Here is a 23,615-nt window from a genome sequence, read left to right on the forward strand (position 1 = left end):
TAAAAGTTAATGGTAGATTGAGCTAAATACTGGTTAATCTTAAAGTAAAACCTATTAGATGCTGCAAGAGATTTAAGACTACAGTAATCCCTAATGTGCAAGTGATCATTATGATAACAAGGTGTAACTTTATGATTTTTTTTTCAGTAGATGCTCTAAAAAGAAAATGTAGACTCTAGAATTGCAAAGCTGATCAAAACACCCTTCAATTGTGTTTATTAACCTTATTACTCAGGGCAAACTTTCCCGCATGTTTTAGATGCATATCTGCTACACCACATCCCATTGGTTATATCACAAAACAGTCTAGATGAAACTTCTTTGTTTTTTGGGGGGGAATTTACTAAATTATAATAGATTCTTCTAAAAGGTAATGTATAGATTTATTGATTCTGTGAATTTTCTCTCACAAATTTGGGTATTTCTTTGTTTTTTGAGTGGATGGTCAGACCTGACCTGTTTTTCTGGTTAAGCTGAGGTTTTGGTGTAACTGTGGATTAGTTCTGGTGAAGATTAGTGGTTATCGTTTGGGAAAGGCTGTCCACCTTTGCCAGAGGTCTCTTTAGGGACTTAATGGGGATTGCTGTGCAACCCTCTCATTGTACGTTAAACTGACCTCAGGATTAACCCTGGCCTGACCTTTCTATGAGCTTTATGTTTAAATACTAGGAGCAGAAGGGACCAGAGCCACTGCATGTTAAAGTCTAATGACATGAACATATTTTTTTTACTTATGGAAATTGATAAAACAATAATAAAATAGAAAGGCAGAAGCACCAGAAATGGAGGTACACATGAACTCAAACTCTTCTTGTAATCTTCTCAACCATCCACTTTTGTTGGTAACCAGTTGGATTGGCTGGTGAAAAGGTGACCATATGCTGGTTAAAGTGCTTAAGAGGGAAGTTTTTTTTTTCTTTCACTCCTTTGTTTTTACTTGCTATCTGACTGAAACTCATTTGCAGCATTATCTTACAATGAAAGATTCCCTGTAGCATGAAATGAAAGAGCTTTAGAGATAGGTGAAAAGACAGGAAGCTAAATTCAGAGTGGAGGATTGAGGACTGAGAGGGAAAAGAGGTGGAGGGAGAGAGAGAGAGCTTTATTTCCTGTCCTCCATGAATAGGCAGCATATTTTTCTGGAACATTCCTCTGAGCTGGCTGGGCCTGTTACCAAGACTTAGGTTGCCACACTTTTTCTTCATCTTCACATTTCCTCTAATGGCACATTTGTATATCTGGCTGTTGCACATAAGAAACTTCCTTTATTTTTTCTAATCCCCTCTGGTTGGTTCCTTAAAACATTTATTTTCTATAAACGTAATGTCTCTAAGTCCTCAGGAGTGAAATTTAAAATGAAAACCTTCCGAAACTCTTGCATCTAATTAGAGATACATGTAGATTTTGAGAACTTGTGTGGTGAATATTTAGTCATAAAAATTAAATTGAAGAAATAAAACAATTTCAAGTGTTTTCGACCAAACTTGGCTGTATGAATATGCTCATACCAGCAGATTGCAGGATACAAAGAAAGCAAGCTTTCAAAGTATTCCTATATGCATTTGTACACAAATTCATATGCATATGCATTTGCATAACATAGAGAGGCCTTGCTCTGTTTGTGAATGATCTGCGGTGAAATAACTTGATATATTTATTGCTGTCCAGTTCTTTCACATGATTCGCTTATTCATGTCCATGGCCGTTATTTGTTCATGACAGTATTGAGAGAACGTCCAACATTCATTCCTTTACCCTTATAGTTAACTTTATCTGTAATGATTTTCGGTTATTCTCACTTCAGACAATTGAAACAGTTTATCTTGCATCAGGAGGACAGAAATCTTACAGGAGTCAAGAGTACTGTAAAATATATTTAAATTTGATTGGCTTAGTCTAAAAAAATTAACACTTGTATCTACAACCTGCTCTTTGTGTTTTTTCAGCGTTACCACTCCCTTGAAGTACAAATCCCAAAATCTTGTGCAATTTCCTTCTGCAGCTGGATAGTAACAAAGGCTCAAAGCCTGATACTGCCAGTGGCAGTATCATGTATTGTATGATATTGTTGTGGCCAAACAGCTCAGTCTTTTGTCTTATTTTGATCCTAAAATATTTCTTCAGGAGGCATTTGTTAATCTGTTCTGGTAGCTTTTGAGCACAGGCTTTTTTTCCTCTCTAACAGTATAGTAGATGATAACAATTCAGTTTTCAGTGTGTGACATGCTTGCTCTTTACACTTCATGTGTGGTTTCTAAACATCCTTGCCAATGATCTATTTTCTTAGGCGAATATGTCGGCATCCTGAACCGTGGTGATGTATTGGGGTGTGGGAAAAATCAATTTGCAGATATATCGTGATTTTTGGATTCCAGATATATAATATCGATCTTTCAGTACCCAATATTGATTAAAAAACAGAACAACATTTTAACCTAATGAGGAAAAATGGGCTACCTCTGCACCGCCACTAGCAGATAGCACTGTGGAGCCCTTTTGCTGTGCGGTGCAGCGCCATGTCTGTAGTTGTGACAGTCACAGTGGAAGACGTGGACTGACTCAAACCCCAAACAATATGGATGCAAAAATATCTAAATTATCAATATCTTATAACAATTTACAGCACTTTCTTTTTTTTCTATACAATTAATTTGATAGCCGGGAAGAATATCACAGTATAAAGTAATATTGCAAAATCATGATATTATCGTATTGTGACCCAAGTACCGTGACATGTATCATATCACAACCCATGCCAATACTCACACCTAGTGATTTATCTGAACAACTTGTACACTATCAGTATTTAAACCAATTTTTGAAAGCGTTTTTTCTTTTGAAGACATAGCTCCAAAACCTCCTCCCAACTTGAACACATATTTAATTCCCCTCCTTAGACCTACCATGTGGAACTTTTATACTCATAAAACGCCCATTGAAACAGTTTATCGTTAAAGATTACCTCAGACCTCTATAAATGATAAAGATTATTGGTGGATTGAAGTTTTATCATAGTGGTTTATAGGTCCTATTCTGTTCTAAAATCAGCTGCGTGATGATAAAAAATTAGATCTGACATGCCTAATAAGAAACTATGGGTGATAAAGAAAGGGGTATTGCACATTGAGGTCAATGAATTTATCAAGATGGTAGATGTTTTGTTAATCTTAAAGTTTCTGGACATATTGAAAAAAAAAATTTAAGCAAATCTAATTAAGCATCCAAGCAACATATGCTCATTTCACACTGTCTTGAGAAAGTTCTCCTTGAAACCTGTTTACAGACACTGAAAGATATAAATATTTGTGTTATTTTTTTCTGCCACCTTAGTGCATACCACTATGCAGACCTCAAACCACACAGGAGTACACGCGCCTTCAAATACGCTCCCATGGGCTTTGACCCTCTCCGCCCTCATACACATGCACATCATTATACCTTATAACCCAATTCCCTGCTTTTTCCTCTCTCCTTGTCCCTAAAATGGGTGTGACTTTTGACCCTTCAGTTAAAACTGTGACTAACTGATTTTTTTCAGAGTTCTCATGTGGATTGAATTTCTGTATTTTCCTTTCAAGAAGCAACTGTGAAAGTTGCTTTAAAGCCTGAGCTAAATAATCAATTCCTTTTGCTTAACTGTTACAAAAAGCCACATTATCATCCATTTATATATATTCAGCCAATCTCTCTGTCAGCTGTGTTGACTGTGTCCTCATATGGGGAGGAGGGTCTCCACAGAGAGGACACACCCTTTTGTTTTTTTTCTCAGATATGGAAATGTCTGTTCTTAAGTCAACGATTGCAAATGGGTTTTTATATGCTGCAGCATCAAATCTTTCAGGACAGCTTAGGGAAAATGATTTCATGCTCTCAACATGCTGTTGAGCCTGTTTGAAAACAGGAACTTGGTCTCATCTCAATCTTTGCTCAACAGTTTATCTCACTGTCTCAGAGTTCCTCCTTTTCCTCTCTTCTATCCCCACATCTCTATATTTGGAGGTACATACCAAAACACGACGTGTGTGTGCGTGTATTTTGTCTTCTTCAAAACTCTCTGTGCCCACCTATAGGTTTATACACCCTGCGAAAAAAACATTCTCACTCCATCAAACTGCAGCAAGATGGGTCTCTGTGTGTATCTGTATGTGTGTGCATATATATATATATATATGGGCTCCAGCTAATGATTATTTTGCAATTTAATTACTCTGTCCTGTCGATAATTTTTTCGATTAATAATTAGATAGCCAAAGATTCCTTTAAAACAATTTTGTACAATATTAAACCATGTGAAACTAAGACGTTCCCACTTGAGGAGTTCTGGATAGTGGAAATTGACAGACGAAAACATTTTTAAAATCAGCAATGCAAAATGTTTGTATTTTTTTTTTACAATGTTGACATTAGTACTTCGCTAAGTGGGTTGCTCTGTCAGCTAAATGCATGTTTTAATCTAAATGCATTTTTCCAGACCTAAAATATATATATATATACACACACACACACACACACACACACACACACACACACACACACACACACACACACACACCTTCTTTGCATATAGCTGAAATAATATGATAACATATCAGAAACATGCAGATGTACATTTTCCCTCTGGGTAGAAACAGATGCAGTGTGTCACAGTTGGAAGCTAACCAGGAGGCACACATAAATCAGTAGCCAAAGCCAGACGGTGACAGTCAGTAAGTGAACCATGAAGACACACAGAGCTGTCTTTAGCTTTGTCTGCTGTGTACCATCCAGCAGGCCTATATTAAAAGGCAAACCACAGCTTCCTTATAAAGATAATGCAGCACTCTGCAGGAGGGTGTGTTTCTGTGTCTGCAACAACCACACAGAACTTTAGAACTCTGCTAAATAGGCACGCCTGGTTTTCTTTTACGTATACAGGTGCTGGTCATAAAATTAGAATATCATGAAAAAGTAGACTGATTTCAGTAATTCCATTTAAAAAGTAAAACTTGTATATTATATTCATACATTACATACAAACTCATATATTTCAGATGTTTATTTTGTTTAATTTTGATGATTACAAATGACAACAAATGAAAATCTCAAATTCATCATATCAGAAAATTAGAATATTGTGAAAAGGTTCAAAATTGATGGCCCCTGGTGCCACACTCTAATCAGCTAATTAACTCAAACCACCTGCAAAAGCCTTTAAATGGTCTTTCAGTCTAGTTCTATAGGCTACACAATCATGGGGAAGACTGGTGACTTGACAGTTGTCCAAAAGACGACCATCGACACCTTGCACAAGGAGGGCAAGACACAAAAGGTCATCGCTAAAGAGGCTGGCTGTTCACAGAGCTGAGTGTCCAAGCACATTAATAGAGAGGTGAAGGGAAGGAAAAGATGTGGTCGAAAAAAGTGTACAAGCAAGAGAGATAACCGCACCCTGGAGAGGATTGTGAAACAAAACCCATTCAAAAATGTGGGGGAGATTCACAAAGAGTGGACTGCAGCTGGAGTGAGTGCTTCAAGAACCACCACACACAGACGTATGAAAGACATGGGTTTCTGCTGTCGCATTCCTTGTGTCAAGCCACTCTTGAACCACAGACAGCGTCAGAAGCGTCTTGCCTGGGCTAAAGAGAAACAGGACTGGACTGCTGGTGAGTGGTCCAAAGTCATGTTCTCTGATGAAAGTAAATTTTGCATTTCCTTTGGAAATCAAGGTCCCAGAGTCTGGAGGAAAAGAAGAGAGGCACTTCATCCACGTTGCTTGAAGTCCAGTGTAAAGTTTCCACAGTCAGTGATGGTTTGGGGTGCCATGTCATCTGCTGGTGTTGGTCCATTGTGTTTTCTGAGGTCCAGGGTCAACGCAGCCACATACCAGGAAGTTTTAGAGCACTTCATGCTTCCTGCAGCTGACCAACTTTTTGGAGATGCAGATTTCATTTTCCAACAGGACTTGGCACCTGCACACAGTGCCAAAGCTACCAGTACCTGGTTGAAGGACCATGGTATCCCTGTTCTTAATTGGCCAGCAAACTCTCCTGACCTTAACCCCATAGAAAATCTATGGGGTATTGTGAAGAAGAAGATGCAATACACCAGACCCAACAATTCAGAAGAGCTAAAAGCCACTATTAGAGCAACCTGGGCTATCATAACACCTGAGCAGTGCCACAGACTGATCGACTCCATGCCACGCCGCATTGCTGCAGTAATACAGGCCAAAGGAGGCCCAACTAAATACTGAGTGCTGTACATGCTCATACTTTTCATGTTCATACTTTTCAGTTGGCCAACATTTCTATAAATCCTTTGTTTTTATTGGTCTTCAGTAATATTCTAATTTTCTGATATGATGAATTTGAGATTTTCATTTGTTGTCATTTGTAATCATCAAAATTAAACAAAATAAACATCTGAAATATATGAGTTTGTATGTAATGTATGAATAAAATATACAAGTTTCACTTTTTAAATGGAATTACTGAAATCAATCTACTTTTTCATGATATTCTAATTTTATGACCAGCACCTGTATATTCACCTCCTGATTGTGAGTCACTGGAGAGCAAGAGAAAGGACTCTCAAATAAGCTGTGCATGTTTTTTTTTATGTAGTGAAGACTTAAACCACATTCCTGTTACATGTGTTGCATAATCAAAATGCTGTTCCTTATTAGCTCACTGATGCTAGAAATACTCACACAGCTGATGGCTGCTTCTGGTGCTCTGCTGATAAACTTTTTTTCATGTCTGCTTCACTCCCTATCTTTACTTGGGCTGTTGTTTTTCTGCTTTTCCTACTTGAGGCACTTGTACTGCACAGTCTTGCATTTGTGTGGAAAAGGTGGCAGAAAAGAGAGCGGGTAAATGTATAAAGATGTGTGGCTTTTTAATCTCTTTTAATATCCATAGATGTTTTTTAAAAGTTGCATTGAGTTAAGTGTGTGTGCAGATCAGAGGCGGCAATAACAGAATACAAAATATGCTCAGAATTCATGAAGTTTGAATACAGAGAAGAGGTCTTTAACTCTGCAGAACAGCACCAAGTGGAGCAGGTGGGCGGGCCTCTGGCTCCCTGCACTTCCTCTCCCCTTTCACTCTTCTCCTCTCCACCTATCAGAACCTTTCTCATTACAGCTGTCCCCCCTTTTGGCTCGCCAATCAGCTTGCAGCATCCAATCCCCCCTCCTTTCTTTGCTCTGTATGCCTTCACTGCTGAGTGAGCAAAGCATGCCTCAATCTATCAGCTGAGAGGAAAGCAACAGAAAGAAAACACACATAAAGGCAGAACGGCAGGACATTGAGAAAAGGTTAGGAAGAAATGACACAGAAATAGGAAAGAGGATGAAAGAGGACAAGAAAAAAACATGGAGCCCAAGAGTGCAGAAACTTTCAGATACTTTGCACATAAATGGGAAAAAGGAGGAAAAAGTGGGGGTGGCTTAAAAGAGAAAAGGAGAAGGAGGGCACAGGCGAGGCAAATGGGGGCTGGGAGTTGTTGATAGGTTTTTGATTTGTGCATGTGTGTATGTGAATGAGGGTGGAGAGGTAGACAGGAAGAAAACAGAGAGCCTGCACTAGTTCAAGCTGGCGGACAAAACAAGGAAAGGAAGGCAAAACTTGATCTGCTTCTGTCTTTTTACTCTACGAACTGTTCAGGGCGAAGGAAACGAAGAAACAAGTGAGTCAAGACAGAGGGGATCCAGCAGATGCAGCAGAGGAGAACTGTGTCACTCCTGCTGACCTAAAAATAAAGGAAGGAAGGAGACTAACCTCATCTTTGAGACAGGGTGAGTGTGACAACTTCTGCTCTAAAGTCAAGTGCTTCACTGTTGATCTCTGTCATATTGTCAGCTGTGCTCAGATGACTCAACGTCTCCTAAAATGGCCACATGAAAGGCAGACAGACACAGGGAGGGGAGAGCAGGAGGGACGGGGGACCCTGAGTCAAACAGCATTTTCAGCAAAAATGTCACTTCGCCTGTTCAGTTCACAATGTCATGACACCACAGCCTAACTACTCTGCTTGCTCTAACCCTGATCTTTATCTGCCCCTTCCATGTTTCCATCCAACCCTCCTCTTGTCATGTTGGTGTCAAAACACTTCATCCAGTTCTCTTTTGTCATAGTATTTTATTAGAGAGAGGTTCATGTTCCCAAATCAACCAGTTCATTAATTGCAGTCAGAAACTTTGCATTTTTAAGTAGATACTTCAGCAAGTGTCTGTGTGTATTTCCTTTGTTATTTATCAGCCTCCAGGCACAAAACAGGCCTGGGAGTAGTCCTGGGGCTGATCTGCAATATGTTGATGAGACAATCTACTGTGGGGTGGACTCAAAATACAAGCAGGGTAGTGTGAGCATTAAGACAGGGATAAAAGGTTATTTTTCACAAAAGGCCCACTCAGTAAGACAGTTTAGGCCACAAACCTAAAAATAAGACGGTCCACATTTCTGCAGGGTGGGAAATTGTCAAAAAGTCAAACTAATGTGGCTTTTTTTCTTCTAAAGAGGTAGTTGGAAAAAACAAACAAAAAACCTTTAAACATTTTTTCTAACGTGGTGTTTTCCAACAGCGCAGCCTTTATCATATATTATTAAAAGAAGTAAACAGAACGAAGATGACTTAAAAGATGAGATGAGTAAGATTCATACCTTCAGCTGGGATAGGAAAGCATGATTGAGTTGAATGGAATGTTGCTAGATCTTAATGTAGGGCAAAATACTTTAGACTGTTGGACTAGTTAGATTCCTGTAACTGGAATGACCTAGTCAAAGTCTAACTCCAACCTAAAATAAGAATCAGTGAATTAACATTAATATAGTTTGACAGATGCTCTGTGTCTAAAATCTCTTCAGAAGAATAGGTATAACTTTCAAGCCTTTGAGGTAAAGGGTTAATGGTATAAGGCAGTGGTTCCCAAACTTTTCTTGTTGGGTCCCCCTTTGGTTTAAAAGAAAGTTTTGATGTCAGCTTTCATTTTTTCAAGTCACCTGCAGTGAGTACGATGCTCTTTAACTCAAAAAAAATACAGCTTTTAAAGCTTATGTGTAATATACCTTTGTATTTACTGTTTAAGAGAAGTCGACATTTTCATTTCTTTTTTTTTTCCTTATCACCACTTTAAAATTTCACATCGAGCGCTATATATTTTTGGAATCTTGTTGGAGCATTTTTCTATTAAACTCTGCTATTAAAGATCATAAAATGAAAGGTAAGATTTTAGAAACACATCTCAACCATCCCAGATTTTGAAATATAAGCAGAAAAAACAGAAAAGCACCTGTGAAGCAGCGAACTGTCCAGTCTAAACGGCAGCTGTGTTCCTTCCAAACACAGCACCTTTAAAGCAGGGCTGCAGAATCATTATAAAGATATGTCTTTCCTAAGCTGCTAAAAGGACAGAAAGCGATTGGACTCTGAATGTCAGGCTTTGTCTATGTGTGTGCAAAGGCATGCATCATTTGTGTGTTGTGATTAATATATACACAGGCCAAATGTCAGGCTATTTTTTTTTAGTCTAGGGGCTAGCTTTAAACACTGACCCTGACACCGTTCCAGATATTACTGGGAGGCGGTTTCTAGGTCAGGCCTATCAGCTTAGCATATATCACTATGTGACACATCAATGCCTTCCAAAAGTGTTTACATCCCATTTTAGGTGTCCACATAATTAAATCACAAACTTGAACATATTTAATTTGGTTTTACTACTTTCACATAACTGCTTTGTAGATGCAGAGATTGGTCAAGTGAACTTTGTGATTAGCTGACATCTGAATTGCAATAGACTTTATTTAAGGACGTCAAAGAAAAAGGAGGATTAGTTGAAATGCAAAACAAAGCTTTTTTATTTTTCTAAATAGAAGACCATATATATTTTCTTCACAAGTATGCCTTTTCTCTTGGTTTTTTACATAAGACTATGAACATACTGTGAAGGTAGTAGCTTTAATGTCGTAAATTTGAAACCATTCAAAATATTTGAAAAGAAGTCTGCTCCTCTTTATCAGGGCAACATCTTTCTAGGTTTGATTCTATTTTTTGCTTAGTATTGTCTATTTACTAATCACAGAGTGTCTTAGGTATGATTTTATGCATTAATTCATTAGTGCCAATGCAGTGATTAGATCATCTTCATCTGCTGTGTTGATCTTGTCAGACTGACACAACTCTCCTCATGGTGATGAAACGAATCACCCTCATCTGACCTCTGGGCCTTTTGACCTCATGGCCAATTTCTCCCTTGGCCTTAGCACACAGCAGTACTTCTAAGTAGACGATCTTATCTACTTCTCTGAACAACCCTACATATTCAACACATCACTGCAGCTGTAAGTCTTTCCTAAATGTAATGCTCTTAGGTTGGAATGTGATTAGATCCTAATGATAATTTATGACCCAATTATGATAATTGCTGACCACATCGATGTATCTTAGTGCAAAGATTTGCATTCAAATCATTAATAAGCTGATATTGTTATGAAGACACTGCTGTGTCTTCAGAATAAGTGTTTTATCCTGTTATATTAGTTAAAAAATCCATAGTCTATTCCATGATGCAGCTTCTATAAGTGTATCAAGGAATATTCAGCCTTTAGACTTTAGAATAAAGATTTAACTGTCAAATAATCTTATGCTTCTCTTATAGAGGAACTAACACAACCACACTCTATACAAACATCTATATATTTAATGATAGGGCTGTTAATGTTATGTTCACTTAAAAAAAAAAAACGAACTAAATTAAAATGAACTGCAAATAATAAATGTTTTAAATTAAGGAAAACAAAACATTTGCAAATTGATTTTTTACTGCAGATTAGTTAGACACTAGTTAGAAGATGTTGATTTCAGTCATTGGAGATTTTATATTTGCCTCTCTAATACTAGAGGTTTGACTTAGATAAACTAACTAGTATCCATCTGTCTTCAGAACCAGTTGGAGATATATTATGTTGCTTACTGCTTGTTAACGGTTACGCATGTTCAGCACTTCAATCTTGTGTACCTGTTTTATTGAGCTATTTGGACAATTTTAGAGCAAAGCATATATTGGAGGGGAGGGGTCTGCTCCCTGTTAATTAGTAATGTGAGTCCCAGTTGTTTTGATTTAAACTTGTAAGCACATCTCATTGCAGCTTTAGCCATAAGCTCCATATTTTGGCTCTGATGTCGGAGAGGGAGCTCCTCTTGCTCCTGGTCTATTTATACGTCTCAAGATCTTAAGCCAGGGTGAAGTTTCACTGCATGGCCATAATCTTCTCTCCAGTTAGCTGCTTCTCCATCCTCCTTCTGTTTGTCATCAAATTATTTCCAGTCTTCTTCTTTGAAATATTTATGAAATATTGAGACATTTTTAGCAGTGTTTCAAACAGGATTGAATTTTTTAATGGATATAAAATATAATGGACTGATTTTATTTTAATACACAATGCAACAGGTGATCCTGAAATGCCAAAAAATTTCACTTTTATTTTTAAGTTGCCTTTGCAAAAAGGGATGTAATTTGTGACGCAAATACAAATTGATCCATTACTGAAGGTTTTCATTACAGAGTTTAATGCGTATCAAGCCTATTTATTTATCAGTACTTGATAAATACAACTCAAGTTCCTGACATGACTTAGTTCCTCTAAACAAGATGTAATGTTGCTAATATGTAGAAAAATAATTGTAAAAATTCTCAAATCCCCTGCATTATTTAAACTGTTCATTACTTTTGAGAATGCTCTATATTATACCTATTTTTTATTAATGTGCCTTTGATTCAAAGATCAATTTGCTCTGAAAAAAACTATTATTAGATTAGAGTTTCTAATCAACTAAATTCATTATGTCTGATCTCCTGCAATAAGAAAGCCTTTTATTTACTGCAAAACCACTTTAACTTACAATAAACATGAGTACCGGTAGATTATCCCAGAGCACCAGCATTCAGTGGAGAGAATATACAGGTGCTGGTCATAAAATTAGAATATCATGAAAAAGTAGATTGATTTCAGTAATTCCATTTAAAAAGTGAAACTTGTATATTATATTCATACATTACATACAAACTCATATATTTCAGATGTTTATTTTGTTTAATTTTGATGATTACAAATGACAACAAATGAAAATCTCAAATTCATCATATCAGAAAATTAGAATATTACTGAAGACCAATAAAAACAAAGGATTTATAGAAATGTTGGCCAACTGAAAAGTATGAACATGAAAAGTATGAGCATGTACAGCACTCAGTATTTAGTTGGGCCTCCTTTGGCCTGTATTACTGCAGCAATGCGGCGTGGCATGGAGTCGATCAGTCTGTGGCACTGCTCAGGTGTTATGATAGCCCAGGTTGCTCTAATAGTGGCTTTTAGCTCTTCTGAATTGTTGGGTCTGGTGTATTGCATCTTCTTCTTCACAATACCCCATAGATTTTCTATGGGGTTAAGGTCAGGAGAGTTTGCTGGCCAATTAAGAACAGGGATACCATGGTCCTTCAACCAGGTACTGGTAGCTTTGGCACTGTGTGCAGGTGCCAAGTCCTGTTGGAAAATGAAATCTGCATCTCCAAAAAGTTGGTCAGCTGCAGGAAGCATGAAGTGCTCTAAAACTTCCTGGTATGTGGCTGCGTTGACCCTGGACCTCAGAAAACACAATGGACCAACACCAGCAGATGACATGGCACCCCAAACCATCACTGACTGTGGAAACTTTACACTGGACTTCAAGCAACGTGGATGAAGTGCCTCTCTTCTTTTCCTCCAGACTCTGGGACCTTGATTTCCAAAGGAAATGCAAAATTTACTTTCATCAGAGAACATGACTTTGGACCACTCACCAGCAGTCCAGTCCTGTTTCTCTTTAGACGCTTCTGACGCTGTCTGTGGTTCAAGAGTGGCTTGACACAAGGAATGCGACAGCAGAAACCCATGTCTTTCATACGTCTGTGTGTGGTGGTTCTTGAAGCACTCACTCCAGCTGCAGTCCACTCTTTGTGAATCTCCCCCACATTTTTGAATGGGTTTTGTTTCACAATCCTCTCCAGGGTGCGGTTATCTCTCTTGCTTGTACACTTTTTTCGACCACATCTTTTCCTTCCCTTCGCCTCTCTATTAATGTGCTTGGACACTGAGCTCTGTGAACAGCCAGCCTCTTTAGCGATGACCTTTTGTGTCTTGCCCTCCTTGTGCAAGGTGTCGATGGTCGTCTTTTGGACAACTGTCAAGTCAGCAGTCTTCCCCATGATTGTGTAGCCTATAGAACTAGACTGAAAGACCATTTAAAGGCTTTTGCAGGTGGTTTGAGTTAATTAGCTGATTAGAGTGTGGCACCAGGGGCCATCAATTTTGAACCTTTTCACAATATTCTAATTTTCTGATATGATGAATTTGAGATTTTCATTTGTTGTCATTTGTAATCATCAAAATTAAACAAAATAAACATCTGAAATATATGAGTTTGTATGTAATGTATGAATATAATATACAAGTTTCACTTTTTAAATGGAATTACTGAAATCAATCTACTTTTTCATGATATTCTAATTTTATGACCAGCACCTGTAATCTGCTGGTGGGTTGTCGGTTTCTTAATCTTTTCTCTGCCTCCTGAGAGTAGAGGATAAATCCATCTCAGCTAATGCAAGGACACATTAATGCAGCCTTCAGCTTTATAAAGTGTTTTGATATTTTCACGTAACCTTTGACTTAACAGGAGACTGATATAGCTTTATACAAGTTGTATGTGTTTTGTATGATGCATTTTTTAGCAGTATCTTGCTGTTCACTGAATTGTAGACTGTGACCTCCTATGTCTTCAATATAAAGGTATATTAGAATAAAATTTACGTTGTAGACCATTTTATTTAATGCAATGCAAAGTTTTGGACAATTTATATGATGTGTGATTATAAATCATGTTTCAACTACAAGAAAAAAAAGCTTTCTTGTAAACTACAGACTTTGGGTGATTTCTGCACATTAGTTTATACAACACAAGCTTTAAATGCGGAGCATAAAGCATTGTCACAGGGTTCACCAATGCAGCTAATAAAATTCTTGAGTTACCACATAGGGGCACACGCCCAGCAACCTGAGTTTTCTTGGGTTGAAGCCAGATTGTTTCCTTTCCACTGCCAGCAGCTCAATTGAGTCACAGAAGGACTCTGCAAGCCCTCTGCTTCTTAAAAATATGGTCAGGAATCAGGCAGGACCTGAAATTTAATATTTGGATAGTAACAATATTCAAACTTCCTCCCCCTTTTTTGTGTATTGATCCATTTAACCTTTACTATCCCTGTTGACTGGTCTTCTTGCATATAAAAAGTTAGAAATACCAACACTTTAGATGCACACTCCTATATTTTCTCACCAGCATCTGTTGAAGTCGTACATATAAATGGAAAATTGACCGATCATCCTCTTCATATTTGCCTCTCTTTAGTTCGATCCTCATTAAGAGCAACTGTGACGCTATCCTAATATAAAGTTTCCAAAATAGCTGCATGCATCTAAATTTGTTTTCTTTTTAGATATTTTGATTAAAACCATTTAAAGTTAAGAATCTGATTTACTTGATGGTGTTGTGCTCCTACTTTTGAGTATTTTTGATTATATCATTGACATGAAACCTAAGATTCCACTTAAGCAGTGTGTGACTGCAAAGAGAAACCATATGTTAGGTGGCTAATTATAGGTGACAGAGACTCCTTACCACGCGATTCTTTTGTATGCAGGAGTTGGAGAACATAAATACCTTATGGTAAGCCATTTAATGCACTGCCTATATATTCCATTATGAGCCCAGAGGGATGGAATATATAATAATGATAATCTCTTTATTATGGTAGTTCATGAAATGTTTTATGCAGCCATTAAAAAAAATGCAGATCTCAAAGGTAATTTTGTTTGAGGCCAAAAAACATAGTGTGGTCTAATGAATCAATTGTTCTTTATATTATGCCGATGGATGTTAGGGTTTCCCTAACCTGAGAAAGACGTAACACATGCGTTTACCATGGGATGAGGTTGAGCCAGAAAGCAGCAGTGTGGTGCTTTTTGCAATAATATACAGTGAAACATTTCATCTAGCCATTTATGTGGATTATATTTTGACAACAACCAAAAACCAAACCCAACGCTTTGATGGCTGTGGTGTGTTTCAGTAGAAAAACAAGCCTTACCATTAAGCAAAAAAGGTTCAGAAATGGTAGAAAGGAGCAAAACAGGGTTTCAGTTATGGCTTGGGGCTCCACATTCTCAACATCTCAGTCCAACGCTAATTTGTGGGTTTGCTGGTCTAACAAGCCTAATTCCTGTAGACACGACACAAAACATAAAGACTTTAATGGATTTGTTGCTAAGTATTCGATAAAATGTCAAACTTTTATTAAATCCATGCTAAAACTGTTCAGGTATTGGAAGACCAACACGTTTCCACGCAGGTGTTGCAAACTTTATGCACGATCAGTTTAAGTAGTATGCAAACATAGAGGTTTAGAGTGTTTCCTCTTTTCTTTTACTGTTCAGTCTGAGCTCTCCTTCCTGTTAAAGATGCATCTGTTTTTGCCCATGAACTTTATAGTGTAGCCTGAAAGAGAAATAAAATAACAAATGGCTTATGACAAGATTTATTAAAGCACCATTTGTCAGTAAGATCATTTGCATACCAACTCCAGGTCACCCAGAGTGCAGCTAGTCTCATTTCTTATTGGAAGAACAGCTCAGACATGTGAATAGATTACTCTTGTAATTCAATCTTATAGGAATGCATGTATTTACAGACTAATTTTACACTAATGAAGTGAAGCATTTCTTACTTTCCTTTATATGCCACTGCAATGTACTTCTGAATGTGTTTTCTTATTTTTTGGTGTTGTAAGGCGATTTAAGTTGTTTGGTAGCCTATCTGTGCTTAAGAAATCGAATTGCCTTACCTGCTGGGCAGATAAATATTAAAGATAGATCTATTTGTTTTTTGTTTTTTTAATCATCCTCTGAAATGCAAAAAGCAGAGTTAGTTGTTGGAGGCGAGGTAAGATGGAGACCAAATATTTCACAAGTGAGGGGCTTTTTTTTTAAATTATGCTAATTCTTCTTTTTAAACATTACTTTCATCAAACTGCTGTGTGTATTTATTTTATAACAACCCCCCACCCCACCCCCCCAAACATGACATCTACCACCATCTCAAACACTCAGTGGCTCTGCTTCTTTTTCTTCCTCTTTGTGGCCAAGTACAAAGGAGTCGTTATCCTTGGGCTACATGTTGCCATGGAGATGGCTCACTGCAACCCCCCACCGCCGCTTCCCTCCCTTCACCAAACATTCCCAAATTCAGGTCCAAGTAGGATGGGAAACAGCCCAGTTCTTTTGATGCAGGACAGTCTGGAGCCAAGTTAGCTCCATGAAGTGACTCCTTCATGTGTGATTATCAACTCAAAGAGTTTGGGGCCTTTGTGTTTACACTGACGGATGTCTTCAAGGAAAGCATGGAAATGAGAAAAGTTCTTTATGGATTCTTTTACACTCTGCTTGAACAATTACTTCTGTATCTTGACTAATGTGGCCGTTTCTGCAGCCATGTTATGTTTACATCTTAACTGTTCAAGCGTTTACCATGAGAAATGTTGCTTTTTAGTGAGTTTCGTTGATATTCTTTAACTTCAAACAGTTTTGATGTGTCTCTGCTTCTTCAGGGAATCTGGGTGGAATGACCCAGCCATGATGCCACAGCCGTGTCCCAAGTCACACCCAGGTAACCACGGAAGGTTCACCTGGCTGTCAGCCAATCATAGAGGGAGTGGCAACAGAATTACTGCCAGCACGGATTCACAGATCTTCCCTTTCAAGAGCTCTCTGCCGTACTGACACTGCGACAATTACTGGTGTAAGGAATTTGCTATAATCTCAATGTGATGTTTCTTAGTTTGTATGGATAATAAAAAAAAAAAAAAGATAAAAATCTTCTAATCCCTGCTCTCACAATCTAGTTTTCTGACACGTATTGGTAGTAGTTGATTTACCTTCTGATTTTCATAGGTGTGAGTGTTTGTGCCATTAACATATTGGTCCTGCTCCCCGTTTCCTGGTTATCTGCTTGGTGATGACGGCATCCTTTCATGCCAGCTTCAGGAAACATGGATGAAATCCAAGAATGGTTTATTTAGACACATCTTTCTGATGTATCAGAGACTCATCAACACAATTACACAAAGGTGAGACGCTGATCTTCTCATTGTTGCTAACAAGCCAATCAGGATACTGAAGAAAATGATGCAAATGTTTTGTGTTTTACCAACTTGATCTGTGTGCTTACCTCGCATTGTATTCTTTTTATTTCGTTTTAAGGTCAAATATGATTCTTTTGTCATGTTGCTCATATTATACAGTAACATAGTGAGATCAGTTACTAGGGATGCTATATCTGCTGTTTCCTTTATGCAGCTTAGCTCACCTATTCCTGTAATCTAAAGTTCAACTTTGTTTAAAATTCAAACCAGGCCTGTTGATTCATATTGCTAGATTTAATTTCATTCCAAACTATAAAACAACACAGAAAAATGCGGCTGATTAAATATTATATCATTTCTGCTTGACTGAGATGATTGCATCAAGCCACATGATTTGGCAGCAATCTCTCATCCTGAGCAAGTTGTGGCAAGAGTGGAGAGAAACCACTCCCTTTGAACAGGAATAAATCTCCAGCCGAGTCAGGCCATCTGGCAGAACAGTAGACTTTGACCCTAGCAGTAGAAGGTCCAAATATGAAACAGGGAATATAGATTATAGTTTCTTTCTACTTTTGATTCATTTACCATGTAGTAATATGTTTTTCTGTTCCACTCAGGTGGTGTGTGGCCCATCATCTTGTTTTGATGCCACCAAATTCATACTTGTAGGACAAATCTCCTTTCTTGAGGAACATCAGCTTCTGCCGTCAGGTATTTCTTAGGACCTTCTTGACCTTGTTGCTCAGAAGTTGAGCCTCTTGCAGCAAAACCATGAGGCACATTCATGTAGAGCTGGCCCAGAAAAAGGCTCAGCTGGAGCTGCCAGCTCAGGAGGGGGACCTGCCTCCATCTCCAACAGTAGCGGGGGCGCCCAGGCGCCTTGACCAAGAAGAGCTGCGGCTCCAAAAGGTTTACCAGCTTTCCATTTTCTCTCAAATGGGAGGATTTTCTCCCTCTTCTGGATCTCATAGTGATGATGCCCAACAGAGATCATGTCGGTCTGGTTGCAAAAGAGGAATAGATGAGCCTCAGCTGACTCATAAGCGTTCCCACCTGGAAGACATATCAGACAATGAGCTGATGGAGGGAGGCGTAATATGTGGGTCCACCCTAGCTCCAGCCAATGGGAATGGGTCTGTGATTGGGGCTGGTGGACCTGTTTCTCCATACTCTTTCATACAAATGGAGCATAGAGATTCTGAAGGTGGACTGTCACCTAGGTCACCACCGCTCTCCCCGAGCCAAACTCCCTCCCGGCGACCAGCTCAGCACAATCACGATAGACCCATCCCTGATGCGTTTGCTCCACTTTCCCCAAAATCTCCACCAATGTGCGACCCACACGGGCACATCTGTGACCAGGGACACTCAAATGGAAACTCCATAAGGACCGAAACAATTAATGGAGTCCGCACAGCAACCCACCTGTTAGGCAGCCCTGGACATGACGGCTGCAGTAATGGCTCATCTGGAGGCCAGCCCAGCCCCTTCCTATATGAAATGTCCGCATATGAAACTCCTAACCCTGCCAGCCCCACAAGTCCTCCGGGGCCCTTCTCTCCTCCACACCACACAGAGATGCAGGAACCAGGGGAAGCTACTGAATGGGACATCGGTCTTGAATCCTCTCCCCCTGAACGAAGTGCCACCCAACAGGCCACTTTGTCAAATGGTCTGGCTTCTTGTGAGAAAACTCCAAGCAGTAATGGTCACCGTCTACTGTCTGGAGGCCATTGGCCCGCCAAAAAGAGACTGCTTTCACCAAGCGACGCAGCAGACTCGTGCTCCGAAGATGAGGGGCCTTCTACATCTAAAAGAAGCAGGCTGTCCTTGCTGACTTCTGGCGTGGGACTGGCCTCATGTCGCAGCACTGATGCTAAAGCTGCTCCGTACTGGAACCACCTGCTTCCTCATACACGAGACCGACCTAAGGTCAGCACCCAAACACACATCATGCACCCCATCCATGTTTGTTTCAGCTAATAGTAGACTGAACTAAGGAAAGATATTTTTAGAATGACTTTTGCGTTACGATTAGCAAAATTCATTTGGAATTATTCAGGTTTTATGGAAAAGAAAACAAAAGAAAAAGACAAAAATTAGGATTCCATGACTGTGTTTTAGTGCAGGAATTTTTTTAGAGTGTTTTTAATGTACTTCCTTATTACATCTTAATATTCTGCAGCTCTGGCTTGATGCTTTCTGCCCATTAGGGCAACAAAACAAGTTTTAACAGCTACAACATGGAATGGAAATGTGCAAATTTAAGATTTATTTTTTTATTTTTTTTTTTATTTCAGCAAAGATTTATAAGACTGCTGCATTTATAAGGTATGATAAAACTAATTAGCCAAGATCGACTGGCAAAGTATCTAAAGACACCTTCCAAAAATGTATCCATTGCTTGTAAATATGTTTTTTTTTTCACTCTGCGATGTCATCCTTTTGAATCCTATAGCTTTAAACTTGAGCATTTTACAGTAAGAGTGACAATAAAGACGTTTTAAACAACTAAAAGTATGACAACAACAAGCTACATTTAGCTAATTACCAAATACGGAGTAAATCATGGAAAAAGAGGTTCGAAAAAATACGTAGCCCATGCCCGAACATTACCACTTCTGATTAAACAAGCCACAGTGAATTCTGGTATTTATTTCATTTTTTTCCTCTCAGTGCATTTCAGCTTAACGTGTCCACCAGTTCTAAAAATTTGCCAGCACATATTTTGAAAAAGCTATATCTTAGGCTATTATAAAATCCTCGGAAGACTATGCAAAACTCAAAAATACAGCTGATTTTTCTGATCATTTCATTTCTTATTCATAAAATAACAAAAATAATATGATATTCTATAAATTGCAGTTTGATTAAAAGTATAAAATTAAAACAAGTGGCTGGTGGGTAAAGGGGAGACATCTGCTGCCCTGTTGATCATGGGAAAGATTTTGGGCATCACACTGAAAAAGTTGAAATTCAAGGAAGTCAGTTTTTCTTAAAATAAGTGATTTCTTTTTTTCTTGAATTAAGCAGGCAACCGCTGACTCTTATTTCAAGCGCATAATGTCTAATTATCTTAATTTAAGGGTAGAAATACTAATTCCATTGGCAGATTATCTTATTTACCTACTGAACTGAATGGCAAATTCCCATATTTTAGGGCATTTTTACAAATTTTTCGATCATTTTTGCAGCGTAACATAAAAACTCATCACAGACTATAAGAACAAGTCAAATGTCAAAGCATGAGGTGACAGCTGGCTCATCATCATCATCATCACATGCTGGAACAGAGCAGAGCAGCTCCAGAATAAAGCCTATTGAGGGAAGGGCCATTGTTACCTAACATAAGTGTGGGGTGTCCCTCATACTGATGCATGAGCGCACGCACACCCATGTTTAGATCCAGTTTGCTTAAAACCTTTCTGGAAGTGAACTGGACTTTTTTTTTTTTTTTTTTACTTTGAGAGGCCAGAAAGATCTAATTCCGTCAGCTTTTACGTGGATAGTCCTAATGGCGTTTCTCTGGTTTGGTTTCAGAGAGGGGAGGAGTAGAAATCTGACTAAAATACACAGAAAAGCTGGAAAAGACCTAATGCTAAACCTGATGTTTGAGTAAACACAGGTTAGCAGAAATTGAATCATTTAATAATGCTTAATTTGTATTTAACTGTATGTGAAGATGAGGCAGAAAGCTGACAAAGGTTTTAAAGGTGGTTCAATTATAAGTGTCTATTTCTCACTATGAGTGAGAAATTTGCTGTGAGAAAAGATTGGGAAGGTAGTGTAAGTTTTGCTGGTGACGAGTCATCTGACAAAGGGGCAGCTTTTAGCGTGAACCAGAGCCTGGAAATGGAAAATATTTTTGAATCCGATTGTCGGTGTTCAGTAAGTAAAACACAGAGACGGTTTTAGTTTGTTGCTAGTCTTAAGAACATTTTGCCATTTCAAAATTCCTTTCAATTTTAATGCCTGCTATCTAAGTTATAAATTAAGATCTAATTCAACAAAAACAATTAATTCCCTCTTTATGTGTTTTTCCTTCACTCAGACTGCCACAGACTGCACCAGATCTGGGAGACGACTAAAGACTGGGCTGCGCTTAAAAAGGTGAGTTGTTTATCATTTCTGCAGACCTCTAATTACATTTAACAACAAAAAAGTTACAGAAACAGGATCTAGCCATTTAAAATGGAATTTTATCGGAGATCATAGATTTTGTTTTCCAGATGTTGATGGAAATAAAGTGTTTTGTAAAGGTTTTCAGATTTTAGTTAAACAAGAGGAATGGGAGTGTAAATTATGCTTCCTCTTTTTCTAAATGAAAGGGTTTCTTGTCTGGATTTCAGTTTAGAGACACGCTCACAGGCGTGTGACATATTGGTTAACGCAAGATTATTGTCCTCCCAGCCACTAACCACAGGTGGTTGTGTGTGTGTGTGTGTTTGTGGCCATATCTAGTCGCCAGCTTCGCAGCGGAAGGCAGACCGGCAGAGCCACACGTTGGTCCTCGTCTTCCATCAGTCGCTCGCTGCTCGGCAACTTTGAGGTATTTAAGTGTCATATTTATTTCAGGAAATTTAAACGAGCTGTACAAGTTATCGTTTAGTCCATCCCTGTTTTGCTTAACTTGTTCAAATCAAGGATTAGCAAAAGAATCTACTTGTCAGGATTGTTTTATCCATCATTTTAATCCATGGAGTTTGTCAAAGACATAACAGTTTTGGTTTTACTGCCTTTAAGTCCAGTCCAAATACAACAAAAGCTGACCATCTCCATAAAAACCTCACTAAATCTCAACCTCTCTTGAAATCCTTTGTTAAATCATGAAACTATAACGCCTGTAATAAGAAACATGCTATGGTCTTTTAAAACAAAGTTCTTCTCTGGTTTCTTAATTACTGCAATGTGCAGTAATACACGTTAGGTAAGAGTAGTCCCTTGCTAATAGACTCCCTCTTTTATGCCATCTTAAAGGCAGTAAAACCAATACTGTTATGTCTTTGACAAACTCCATGGCCTTAAAATGCCTCGATAAGCAGAGTGCATTTCATCGTGTCTGTGTGCAGACAAAACTTTATCCTGTTGTATAAATCTAAGGCTTACTTTGAACATCATAAAGTTCAATGACTCGTGCTTTAGCTGCACTCTGCCCAGCTTTTCCACCACTTGACAGCATTCTGGAGGTATTTGAGCAAAGCAAGCAGAATGGTTCGTATGACAGGCAGAAGGAGTCATAGCAGCCGATACAATCCATTTTTTTTCTTTCTCTCCATTGTGAACTTCTTTGCAAATAACAAAAAATGCTTGGATGGTGAGAGAAAGCCTAGAAGTTTTAGATTAATGAAGAAATTCAGTTTTCATAGATTGTCTGCACACTCCTGTTTCCAGTTTTGCAAGCTGCACCCAAAAACTGTTAGGATCCAGCTGCATCCGAGACTCTGATAACTATAATTTAAAATTCCTTGATCCAAATCCAATAATTGGACCCAGATAGGTTAGTTGATGGGTAAGTCACTATCACACAATATAGGTTGATATATTTAGTTATTTTTGTCAAATCTAACAAACTAAGAAATGGACAGATCGTTTTGTTGTCTTTTAAGACATCATATCACACAGTGCTGGCCCCTCAATGTTCCAGGAAAATCCTCTAACAATTGGAAGTTGGTATCAGGAGTTGCACACATACATGAACCAGCACAGCAAATCTCTATAAGAAAGGTTCTTTATAATTAAGATGGATCTGCTTCTATTATATATTACAGTTATTGACACAAACTGCCCGAACTGGTAAAAAGTGTGATTAACCTTCAAATGAATTTATCAGCTATCACAATAGCATAATCTTACTATTTAGCACATTCAGTGTTTAATTGACGTATGTTTATTTAGTCAGAGAAATAAATACCACATTAAGAAATGACTAAATGTAACTTTTTTTTATTTTATTGAAAGCCTAATACTAAAACCAGGACCGCTAGATTTCTCCACTGTTTCTAGTCCAAATACAACAGAAGCTGACCATCTCCATAAAAACCTCCCTACATCTCAACCTCTCTTGAAATCATTAAACTATAACGGCTGTAATAAGAAACATGCTACACTCTTTTAAAACATAAAGTTGTTCTCTCGTTTCTTAATTACTGCAATGTGCAATGAGTTTTGGACCAACCTCTGGGACCAGGAACACTCCTTGACTTCTAGATCAGCCTTTCATTCCCATCTATATATATCTTTTTGTGTTTTTCTCGTTGACATGATGCTATCTTTCAACATCAAGCCGCCTCAGTTGAATTTTAAACTGCATTTTGGGGGATTTACATTGAGCACTATTGTTTCATTGTGACACTTGATTAACCAATGTCTGTAACTGAAGATTTCATGTTTGACAGATTTA

General features: G+C 38.3%; 1 protein-coding gene across 3 annotated transcripts in view; it reads left to right on the forward strand.

Annotated features, from left to right (window-relative positions):
- The window catches only part of LOC119797010 (protein FAM214B), a 33,927-nt gene that overhangs the window by 6,960 nt on the left and 3,352 nt on the right, over positions 1–23,615 (forward strand). Inside the window, exons 1-7 of one of the 3 annotated variants that reach the window (XM_038305841.1) lie at positions 7,179–7,300; positions 7,650–7,780; positions 16,682–16,872; positions 17,025–17,200; positions 17,833–19,147; positions 21,267–21,325; positions 21,677–21,764. In XM_038305841.1, the coding sequence (XP_038161769.1) occupies positions 17,987–19,147; positions 21,267–21,325; positions 21,677–21,764 (1,308 nt within the window). In that variant the 5' untranslated portion in view covers positions 7,179–7,300; positions 7,650–7,780; positions 16,682–16,872; positions 17,025–17,200; positions 17,833–17,986. Of the gene's footprint in view, positions 1–7,178; positions 7,301–7,649; positions 7,781–16,681; positions 16,873–17,024; positions 17,201–17,832; positions 19,148–21,266; positions 21,326–21,676; positions 21,765–23,615 lie in introns of those variants that run through there. The other 2 variants (XM_038305839.1, XM_038305842.1) reach the window with 2 other exon arrangements.

Source organism: Cyprinodon tularosa, unplaced genomic scaffold (genome assembly GCF_016077235.1).
Source record: "Cyprinodon tularosa strain WSP-4 unplaced genomic scaffold, ASM1607723v1 ctg567, whole genome shotgun sequence".
Taxonomy (NCBI): domain Eukaryota; kingdom Metazoa; phylum Chordata; class Actinopteri; order Cyprinodontiformes; family Cyprinodontidae; genus Cyprinodon; species Cyprinodon tularosa.